Genomic DNA, 11515 nt, shown 5'->3' on the forward strand with positions numbered 1-11515 from the left:
TCTTTTACAATTATTAAAAAAAATTGATTTTCAATCAAGAGAAGATAGTTGCTCCAGGTTTTTATTTATTTTTTTCTTTTTTCCTATTGGCCCGTGAAGGGCATGCGATTCCTCTCTCCTCCTCCGCACCGAGCGCGCCCTTACACGCCTTGCCTCCTCCCTCCCCCACCTTCCCCGCATTGGTCCAAGGCTCGAGCGAGCCGGGCACATGCCCTTTCCGTTAGCTTTGATGTGGATGCTTTAAGTCCCTCTACTTATATAATTTTTAAGAGATAATTTTTTAACGAAACTGTCTATATCGTTAATAATACTGTTAAAAACGAATTTATTAAAAAAATAAGTTTGTAGATGTATTTTTTTGGTAATTTTAACAGAAAAGTTAGCGGTTGGAAACAAAATAATAGTATAAGAATTAATGTATTAGGCTGCGTTTACTTTGATGAATAAATTTATTTATGGAAAAAGATGCATAACAAAAATTTATACCTTTAGATGTCTCATTTCTTTTCCAACATTGGACACAAAAGAGAAATTCACCATTTTTTCTTCCTTATTTTCACTTCAAGGATGAATAATATTATCCTTCAATTTTTGAGTGGATAATATTATCATCCTTGAAGTGAAAATGAGAAAGGAAAAATATTTTTGTGTCAAATGTTGAAAAAGAAAAGAGACAATTAAAAGGCATAAATTTTTGTTAATAATCATTTTCTATGGATAAATTTATCCATTAAAGTAAGCGCAGCCTTAAAAGAAACTTCAAAGGTACAAGGACTTAAGATGTGTATTACCATTGAACAACCATCATCCTTTTTATACCAAACTAGTGTGTAGCCATTAATTCGATTTTGACATGAAAAACCTTCTCCCAAAGACGTGAGCCTCTTCAAACTTTTTCTTGAAAATAATTATTGGAAGAAAAATTTGAAGGGTTCAATTTCAATTTAGATGTGTTGATGGATTCTCCAAAAACTGAAAAAGTTGTCCATGTTTATAATATATTGAAAAATTATATATACAACACATAGTTCCAACTCATTGTTCTAAGCAAAACAAAATTCTCTTTATTCACTTTATCTCCTTCGACCTTATCTCTCCCCAGAATTTCAGCCAACAAAATTTATCCATAAGAATTTGGAGCACCGCAATTTGATTTTTTTTCCCCAATTCTTTTTATGATAAAAATTAGATAAATAAAAAGTTGGTGTATTAAAATTTAAAATTAAAAAAATTTGTGCATTTTTATAAACAATAATCCTATTTTTAAATAGGAAGCTATAATAAATAAAATTATAGCTATGAATATAATCGCTCCGCTGGATGCGTTTCCAAACATTTTAATTATTCTGATTTTTTAATTCTGCATTTCTTAGAATATTATTTTCATTTTCTGGAAATGTCAGTCGCTCATTAAAATAAATAAGTAATTTATAATTTTTTGCAATGAAAGAACAATCAGATCTGTATATTATTAGAAAATTATATCCCGTAACATTTCCACCTTTAAATCCAAGGAATCTTTAATTGCAACATGTTTTACGATGTCATGAGTAATGGAGTATATAGTACTCCTAATTGATATTAGCATTAATAACGCAATCTATAATCTATACATTTGGGCCAACGGCAAATATTAGTAAATAACGCCTTTTTGAATTTTATAATGGGAAAGAAAACTATCTCCTCTGACTTTTCCCACCGCTACAAACGTCCAGCAGCAAGCCCCACTCCCAACTCTTCCTCTCCTTCAATAAATTTGCATTTTCTCTCCCACTCTCTTCCACTCACATCTCTCTCTCTCTCTCTAGGTGCCATGGCTCAAACAACACCAAACCACACGCAGACTGTTTCTGGCTGGGCAGCTCATGACACATCTGGCAAAATCACTCCATACACCTTCAGCCGCAGGTAAATATACACTTTCATTATTATTAGGGATGACAATTTATCCGCGGCTAACGAATATTCGCGAAAACCCGAACCAATTAAGTTGGGTTTGAGAGGCATTTGATATCTACGAATAGTTTCGTGGTTGCAATTCACTATCCATTTAGTTCGTGAGTATGGATTTGAATACATACTATCCATATCCGAGAAACTCATTTACCCGCGAAAAATACCCGCCAATTACCCGTGAAATACTAGTCAAATATCCACAAAAAAATCCTAAAGATATGGGCTTTGAATATACATTTGAGATTATGGGCTAGCATATCATATCTTAAAATGTGGACTATGTTATTTGTGTTGATTATTTGTGTGGATTTACCATAGTTGATTTTGTGGATTTGAACTATGTTATTTGTGTTGATTTTTTTTTTTGTATTAAATTTGTTATAAATTTATATTAAATTCAGTTTCGCAACTATCCAATGGATAGCGGGTGGTGGATACTCGTTGGATAGCGGGTGGCGGATATTTGTCGAATAGCGGGTTCGCGGATACCCGATGGGTAGCGGGTATTCGCGGGTGGCAGGTTTGGATACCATTTAATATCCATGGACACTTTCGTGGTTAAAAATCACTATACATTTAGTTCGTGGGTATGGGTATGAATAGTCACTATCCGTACCCGTCGTACCCGATTGCCATCCCTAATTATTATTCTTTTCTCTTCTGATGTACTCCATAAATCGTTGAAAAATGTTTAATATATACATATTCAAGAAATATGGAAATTAAGTATCTACCAATTATTTCAATCCCACATGTATAGCTTTTTTTCATACCACACTTAGCACGGTCCATTTTTGTATGTAGCGGTAGTAATAGCAGTAGCTGGATTTATTGTGTCTATTTATTTCGTGCTTGTAAATTGTGCAATAATTTTGAAGGAAAAAAAAAAAAAAGTAAAACTCTGTTTAGATTATTGTCTAAAAAGTAGTAATAAATTTGTGAAATTGATCAGAGAAAATGGGGCGGACGATGTAACCATCAAAATCCTGTACTGCGGTATATGTCACACAGATCTCCACCATGCGAAGAATGATTGGGGCATTACAATGTACCCTGTTGTTCCCGGGTAATATATAACTATTCCATTTACCTTTTATTTCACTCTTTCCCTAATGAGACTATCTTCTAATCTATATATGTATGAAATTAGGCATGAAATAATTGGTATAATCACCAAGGTAGGATGCAACGTGACAAATTTCAAAGAGGGAGATCGTGCCGGAGTAGGATGCCTAGCGGCCACGTGCTTGAAATGCGAATATTGCCAAGAAGGCCATGAAAACTACTGCGATGAGGTCCAGTTTGTCTACAATGGCATTTTCTGGGACGGTAGCATCACTTATGGTGGTTACTCTGAATTTCTCGTCGCCGATTCTAGGTACTTCTACTATTCACCATTCATAATATACAATACATGATTCAGTTTTTTTCATTTCAACATGATATCAATCAAATAAGTTATCTCAAATTGTTGAATTTTCCAAATTAATTTCTAATCCATCCATATTCGTAAAGCCACCTAACCAACTAATATTTCTCCTAATTAATGCCAACATTTTTTGTTCATACTGTTTCTACATATATATCTAGATTATGACCACCAACATTTATATCTTTGTCACACGTATCCTGTGGTAATCTTAGGTGGCACATTCACATGAGATAATAAAGCCTTTTACTACAATTTATGATGATAAGGTGTTCGATTTAACCTACCCCATTCAATAGCACATGACCTATGAACATTCACTTTTTGGATTGGATATGGCCTTGCTGCATTACTTCTTTTTGACTAACGTGGATTGAAATAGACCATATTTAAGTAGCACTAGTCGGAACAAAAAGTAGGTGGTCCAAACAATACTATGATTAATGAGAAATCATCACATACAGCTAGGAATTGGATATCGAGTTCAAGTGTAGAATTAGTTGGAGAAATCATGTTAGCTAATTGATTATTGTGAAAACTCTAATACGATGAATTGAAGGTACGTTGTTCGTGTGCCTGAGAACTTGGCAATGGATGCAGCAGCTCCCCTTCTCTGCGCGGGGATCACGGTTTATTCTCCCATGAAAGACAACAACTTGTTGGAGACGAAGGGGAAACGTATAGGGGTAGTTGGCCTGGGAGGCCTCGGCCACATTGCCGTGAAATTCGCTAAGGCGTTCCATCACCATGTAACTATTATTAGCACCTCCCCCTCTAAAGAGAAGGAAGCTAGGGAAAGGCTTGGGGCAGATGATTTCATCTTGAGCACCAATGCAGAGCAAATGCAGGTTTGTTAATTCACTTTCTTATTTATATATTTCAACTGTTGAAACTTGAGAAGAATCAAAGTCAACCTCAAAACTATACACAAATGCAACAAATAATGATATATATTTGAATAGTTTTTTGTTTGATTGCTATAACATATGGTTTCTGTTTGGATTCTTTTTGGACAGTCGAAGAAAAGGACTCTAGACTTTATTTTGGACACGGTCTCGGCGCATCACTCTCTTGGACCTATTCTAGAGTTGTTGAAAGTGAATGGAACTTTAGTGATTGTGGGTGCTCCAGATAAGCCAGTGGACCTACCATCTTTTCCATTGATTTTTGGTAATTAAATCTCCTAATATTCTTCATTTTTTTTAATTATTTCAAATTTCAAACTTTTTGAAATAAATTACCCAATTTTAGCCAAATTTTAATTTTGCACGCTACAAAAGAATCTATATGTAAATTACTATACTTTTAATTGATCGTGATTTATGGACCAAGATTACCTTCAAATTGATGTTGACAGCATCAATTTGGTGGTAAACCGATCTTGATCACAAAATCAAAATCAATTAAAAATATATTAATTAGAATTTGGCAAAAGTTGGATAATTTAGAGGTTATTATTGGTATTTGAAATGATGCTTACTTAGTAGTTGAATGTTTATGTATGATAAAACAATAGGAAAGAGAGTTGTTAAGGGGAGCATGATAGGGAGCATCAAGGAGACGCAAGATATGATGGAGGTGTGCGGGAAACACAACATAACATGCGATGTTGAGGTTGTTAGCAGCGATATGATCAACGAAGCTCTTGATCGTCTGGCCAAGAACGATGTTAAGTATCGATTTGTGATTGATATTGCCGGTGGATCTTCTCCATCAAAGCTCTAGAATTCTTCAAATTATGTGACTTTCCTTCGCATTTATCATTTATCGTTGTTTTATGTTGTTGGATTTGTTGTGCTTATCTTATGCTTGGGAAAGACTATCGCGATTTAAGTAGTTCATGCTCGCTTGAATTCTCTCTCTCTCTCTCTCATAAATAATAGGCTTATCAGTCCAATAAGACTATTTCTAGTCAAGACCTTCAAAAAATTCTTATTGGACCGGAAAGCCCACTATTTTTAGCCCTTTACCAATAAGCCCATCTAAGTACTTTGTTATGTTCGGGATATCCAGTTTAGTAAGCCCATTTTCATATTTTGGGGTGTTATAACTTATAACCTTGATCTAAATGTCAGACTCTACACTATTTTGCATTTTTAAATTCATGTAAATTGTCTCTTTCTTCTTCTTTGCCCTTTTTCAAATTCTTGGACACATGCACTGTTTCTCCTATTTTAGAAAAAAAAATTACTTTAGAAAATTGTAATCGTTTAATATTGCTTAATACTATAAGGACATGCATAAAAAAAGAATCCAATTAAAAAATATATACTTTTAATTTTAGACCTACAAATTTTTTGTTACTTAATTATGCTCTTTTTGGAATATCAACCAAGGGTTTTCTGTATAGTAGTAACTAAAGCATACTACATCAATCGAGTGAAAATTAGATATCTACGAAGAATTTTCTTTATATTCAAATATTTTAATTATTTATTTTGTACACCCATTTATATATTTTTAAATATTTTAACAATATAATAATTGACATTAAAAATGAAAGATTAAGATATTGCGTTTAATGCAATATACGACTCCCTAGTGGAGTATATATATCTCATTTACTCAGCTAAAATGAAAGACAATTAATTTTTTACATTTAACTAATAGGGGTATATATATTAAGGGAAAATAAGGTTAATGTTCGTTTAACAAAGAAAGGGATACGAACTTAGGAGTTAGGATGGATGAAAGGAAGGGACTATAATTTTGGGACGGATGAATTACTATGAGATAGTAAAAAGTAAAACTTATTTGTTAAGACTCATAGTCTTTTGTGCAACTCATGTATTAATTTTTTGCTAGTTCTTATAAAAAAGAGGAAAATTAAAGATTGTGGATATAGTGGTATGAGATTTCTATTATCCGCTTATTGTAATGAAATACTCCTATTAATTAACAACGATTCAATGAATACACAAAATCTTATTCGCCCGTGTTAAATGAAAGGTGAAGTATGTATTAAAAATAAATTAAATTAAATTAAAGAATGTATTAAAAATAAATTAAATTAAATTAAAGAATAATGCGCGACATGAAAAATAGTGTGCACACACAAAATCAATCTTCTATAAAGGTTCTCAAAAAAAACAAAAAAAAAAACTTCTTGAATATAAAACATAATGTTATCATCTATTACACTATCAATTATAGTTTGTACACGTACCATAAAACGATAATCTCTGAAAGCTTGCGATTTTAGAGAGAGATAGTAGATCTAATGACAATCAATAATTGTGCTTACAAAGTCAGAAAATGAATACATTAAGTATAATACATATAATACCATGAAATGACTAATAAACCCCTAATGACTAACTAATAAAAATAACACTTTAACACCCTCCCTCAAACTCAAGATGTCGCTGCGACGAGCATTGAGAGTTTGCCAACCAGAGCACGAAAGCGCGGAAGTGGAAGAGACTTGGTGAGCAAATCTGCAATCTGTGAAGAAGAAGCAATAAAGGGTAACTCAAGTGTCCCCTGCTGCAAATGATGGCGAGTGAAGTGACAGTCGATCTCAATGTGTTTAGTACGCTCATGGAAGACAGAGTTGTGAGCAATTTGAATAGCACTCTTATTGTCACAATACATTGGAGTTGGTTTAGAGATGGAGACACCCATTTCAGAGAGTAACCACCTTAGCCAGATAATCTCAGTAGTAGTGGAGGCCATGGCTCGGTACTCGGCTTCTGTAGATGATCGAGAAACAACCTTTTGTTTCTTACTCTTCCAAGAGATAAGAGAATCACCGAAAAATACACACATCCCAGTAGTAGATTTTCGATCAATAGGATCACTGGCCCAATCAGCATCAGAAAAGGCACGAAGCTCAAGTGATGAAGTGGTAGAGTACAAGAGACTGTGGAACATCGTACCTCGAAGATAGCGAAGAATGCGAAGAACAGCAGACCAATGAACTGTGGTAGGAGAAGAGACAAACTGACTGACAATATGGACAGCATAAGCAATATCCGGACGAGAGATAGTTAGGTAGACCAAACTCCCAACAATGGTGCGATACAAGGTAGGCTCCTCCAAAGGTAAACCATCAGATGTGGAGTACTGAACATTTGCTTCCATAGGAGTGTCAATAGTGCGAGTGTCAGTAAGATGAGCACGATCAAGAATGTCAGCAATATATTTGGACTGAGATAAGAGATACCCCCTGGGGGATTTACAAACCTCAATACCAAGAAAATATCTAAGAGGACCTAAATCCTTCATTTCAAAGCGAGATGCTAAATCTGATTTCAATGAAGAAATTCCAGTTGTGTCACTCCCAGTTATGATCATATCATCAACATATAGAGAAACGAGGATAATACCAGAATCCGAGGTCTTGACAAAAAGTGCATGATCACATTCGCTCATACGAAAACCAAGAGAAATAAGAGCAATGGAGAATGTGTCATACCAAGAGCGAGAGGCTTGTTTTAGACCATACAAAGATTTCTTTAGCCGACAAACATATCCAGCTTTGTGGGAGACCCCTGGAGGAGGAGTCATGTAGACTTCATCAATAAGATCTCCATGTAAGAAGGCATTCTTGACATCCATCTGAGAGAGATCCCATTGACGGGCAGCAGCAACAGCAATAAGAGTACGAACCGTGGTCATTTTGGCAACAGGAGCAAATGTTTCTTCATAATCTAGACCATATTGTTGTGAAAACCCCTTAGCAACCAACCTTGCTTTATACCTCTCAATAGATCCATCTGCCTTTGTTTTGATCTTATATACCCATCGGGAACCGATGGCATGCTTTCCTTGTGGAAGGGGTACCAACTCCCAAGTACCAGTCTTGTGTAGAGCTTGAAGTTCATCATCCATAGCCCGTTGCCACAAAGGATTAAGAGAAGCCTCCTTATAGGAGGTAGGTTCAACAATTTTGTGGATTGAAGAAAGAAAAGCAGTGAAAGAAGGAGAATATGCAGAATAAGCAAAATCAGGAAGACGAGTAGACTTACTGACACGGGTAGAACGACGAAGAGGTGGATCCACATTCACAGGAGGTGGAGAAGGAGCAGGAGAGGCAGGTTGGGCAATATCATTAGTAACATCATCATTAGTACCTGCATGTTCAAGCTCACAATCGCTAACAAATGGGTCAACATGTATGAGGTCAGATCTAGTCATATTGTTAGGAGATGAAGGAATGGAATATAGAGGAATATGCTCGATAAAAAAGACATGACGGGATACGTACAACTTATGACTAACAGGATCAAAACATCTATAACCCTTTTGACCTTCCCCATACCCTAGGAAAATACACAAGGCAGAACGAGAGGATAACTTATTTCGCTCGACATGAGGGCGAAGAACGAAGCAAGCACATCCAAACACACGCAGATGAGTGTAGTCAGGAGCATAGCCAAAAAGTTTCTCAAAAGGAGACACACCTTTGGTAATGGCAGATGGGATCCTATTTATCAAGTAAACAGAGGTAAGAGTAGCCTCTCCCCAAAACTCATTGGGAACAGAGGCAGACAAAAGTAGAGAGCGGGCTGTTTCAACAATGTGACGATGCTTTCTTTCTGCCACACCATTTTGTTGTGGTGTGTCAGTGCAAGAACTTTGATGTATAGTACCATCATTAGCAAGCAACTCTCTGAAGCTATTGGAAGTATATTCCCCACCCAAGTCACACCTAAAACACTTAATAACAGAAGAGAATTGAGTTTTGACAAGAGCACGAAAAGCTTGATAAATTCCTAGAAAATCAGAACGATGTTTCATAAGATAAACCCAACAATATCGAGTATGATCATCAATAAATGAGACATAATATCTTGACCCTCCTTTTGTAGCAATGGGGGAGGGTCCCCAAACATCAGAATGAATCAAGTCAAAAGGAGAATGAGAAACAGAATCACTGTGATGAAAAGGTAAGGCAGAAAATTTTGCAAGTTTACAACCACTACAAGAAGATATGTCATGACTCTTGATAGACCCTAAGGATCCATTATTAGCCATATAGTTTAAACGAGAAGAAGAAACATGTCCAAGACGAGAATGCCATAAATAAAAACTAGAAGATGACGAATTCAAATGAAAATTGGACAAGTCAATACTAGAGGCAGCAACTCCTGGGGGTCGAAGATGATCCAAAATGTATAGTCCGCCCTGCCTATGGCCTGTCCCAATCTCCCTCCGAGAATGTAGATCCTGAATATGACAAGAATCAGGAAGAAATGTGACAGCAGCAGAATATTTATCACAAATTTTACTAACAGATGCTAAATTCAAGGCAAGTTTAGGAATATGATAAACATGTGGAAGAGAAATATTATGTGAGATGACATGACCAATTCCAGAAGATGATATATGAGTTCCATCAGCTGTGGCAACAGATATGGAATGTGATGGACTTATGGAAGCAAAAGTATCTGCATTGGGAGACATATGGTTGGTAGCTCCAGAATCTAAAACCCAAGTAGAAGAAGAAGATGTACTTGTGGAACCTGAGGTCGACAAACCTGCTGCAACAGTCATAGCATGAGGTTGAGAGTTGATGAACTTTTGAAACTTCTCAAAGAGATCATTTGATGTGGAAGTAGAGATTCCAGAATCTATCTGTGTAGATTCAGATGTGGTAGCAGCAGTGTGAGGAGGTTTGGGATGTCTATAGGATTGATTCTGGCCAAAAGTAGGAGGAGGACGACCAGCTGTAGTGTGTGACTTGTTTGCCAATTCAGGGCACTGAGCCTTCCAATGACCAGGTTGCTTGCAGTAGTTACAAATGCTCGTATCAGAGATTGGATTCTTATTCTGATAATAGCTCGGAGGTCTTCCATGGCTTCTTTGTTGAGGACGAGAGTGAGCAGCCAATACAGATTGAGTCAATGCTGGATTGGTGCCTTTAACTGTTCCTGACTTATGTCGAATTTCCTCAGCAAGAAGTTCACTAACAACTGAATCCACAGAGGGCAGGGGATTGCGATGTAGAATGTTGCCACGCAAGCCCTCAAAATCATCACGAAGAGCCATCAAAAATTGAACCAAGCGTTGTTCTTCTCTCCGAGCAATGTAGGGAGCAAAAGCCTTAAGTTGTATAGACTCAGTGAGAGCCAACTGATCCCACAAATCTGTCATGGAAGTATAGAATTCCTTAATACTCATGTCCCTCTGATTGAGAGAACGAATATCCATTTCCAATTGATATTGTCTTGCAAAATTAGACTGAGTGTAAAGTTTCCCCAAGTGTTCCCAAACTTCTTTTGCAGTATCATACTTAGCCAGTTGCATGCCAATGGAGTTTACAGAGTTATTTATCCAAGTAATAATCTTCGAATTACAAACTTCCCAAGAGTCAAGCTCCTCAACATATTTATCATTATTCTCCTCAATCGGTTTACAATGTGTGCCAGACACATATCCCCATAATTTTTTACCTCTCAAAAAATTCTTCATGACATAACTCCAATAAGAATAATTTTTTCCATTCAAACGAACATTAATAGACTGAAGCGAGTCGTCTCTTTCGGAAGTCATAATGATGAAACAAGTAGCAAATGACACCACCAAACAAGTTTCAAAACCAAATAAGAATAGACAATCCCAAAACCAACAAATCTTCAACAAAACACCAAGCAAGATCACCAACAACAATGCCAATCACCAACCAACAAAATCAAATATCGAAGCAATTTTCAAGAAAATACCAAATATTCTGTCGGATCCGGAATTCCACAAACAGGTACATAAATCGAAGGAGAAGGACGAGACGAGTCGAACGGCGTCGACCGGAGCTCCGTCCGGTGCCGGACGCTCCGTCACGCGCCGGCGAAAGGCGACGGCGTCGCTGGAACTCGGAGGCGCGTGTGGGCCACACGCGCGGCTTCCAGCTCCGATTTTCCGGCCGTCGGGTCGTCGGACGGTGACGCTTCTCACTGCGTAGGAGGTGAGACCCAATTCCGGCTGCAAGTTTCCGGCTCTGATGCCATGAAAGCTTGCGATTTTAGAGAGAGATAGTAGATCTAATGACAATCAATAATTGTGCTTACAAAGTCAGAAAATGAATACATTAAGTATAATACATATAATACCATGAAATGACTAATAAACCCCTAATGACTAACTAATAAAAATAACACTTTAACAAATCTCGTATAGTGCAAGGAATTG

At 36.6% G+C, this 11515-nt stretch overlaps 1 protein-coding gene across 1 annotated transcript; it reads left to right on the plus strand.

The window, feature by feature from the left end:
* Positions 1 to 1622: 1622 nt before the first annotated feature.
* LOC131011127 (probable cinnamyl alcohol dehydrogenase 6) lies at positions 1623 to 5238 on the plus strand. Its single transcript, XM_057938906.1, has 6 exons — positions 1623 to 1908; positions 2909 to 3022; positions 3107 to 3334; positions 3945 to 4233; positions 4402 to 4555; positions 4902 to 5238. The coding sequence occupies exons 1-6, from the start codon at positions 1664 to 1666 to the stop codon at positions 5108 to 5110; spliced, it is 1239 nt and encodes a 412-aa protein (XP_057794889.1). The 5' UTR covers positions 1623 to 1663; the 3' UTR covers positions 5111 to 5238.
* The last annotated feature ends 6277 nt before the right edge of the window (positions 5239 to 11515 follow it).

The sequence above is a fragment of the Salvia miltiorrhiza genome, chromosome 2 (genome assembly GCF_028751815.1).
Source record: "Salvia miltiorrhiza cultivar Shanhuang (shh) chromosome 2, IMPLAD_Smil_shh, whole genome shotgun sequence".
In the NCBI taxonomy this organism is placed as follows: Eukaryota; Viridiplantae; Streptophyta; class Magnoliopsida; order Lamiales; family Lamiaceae; genus Salvia; species Salvia miltiorrhiza.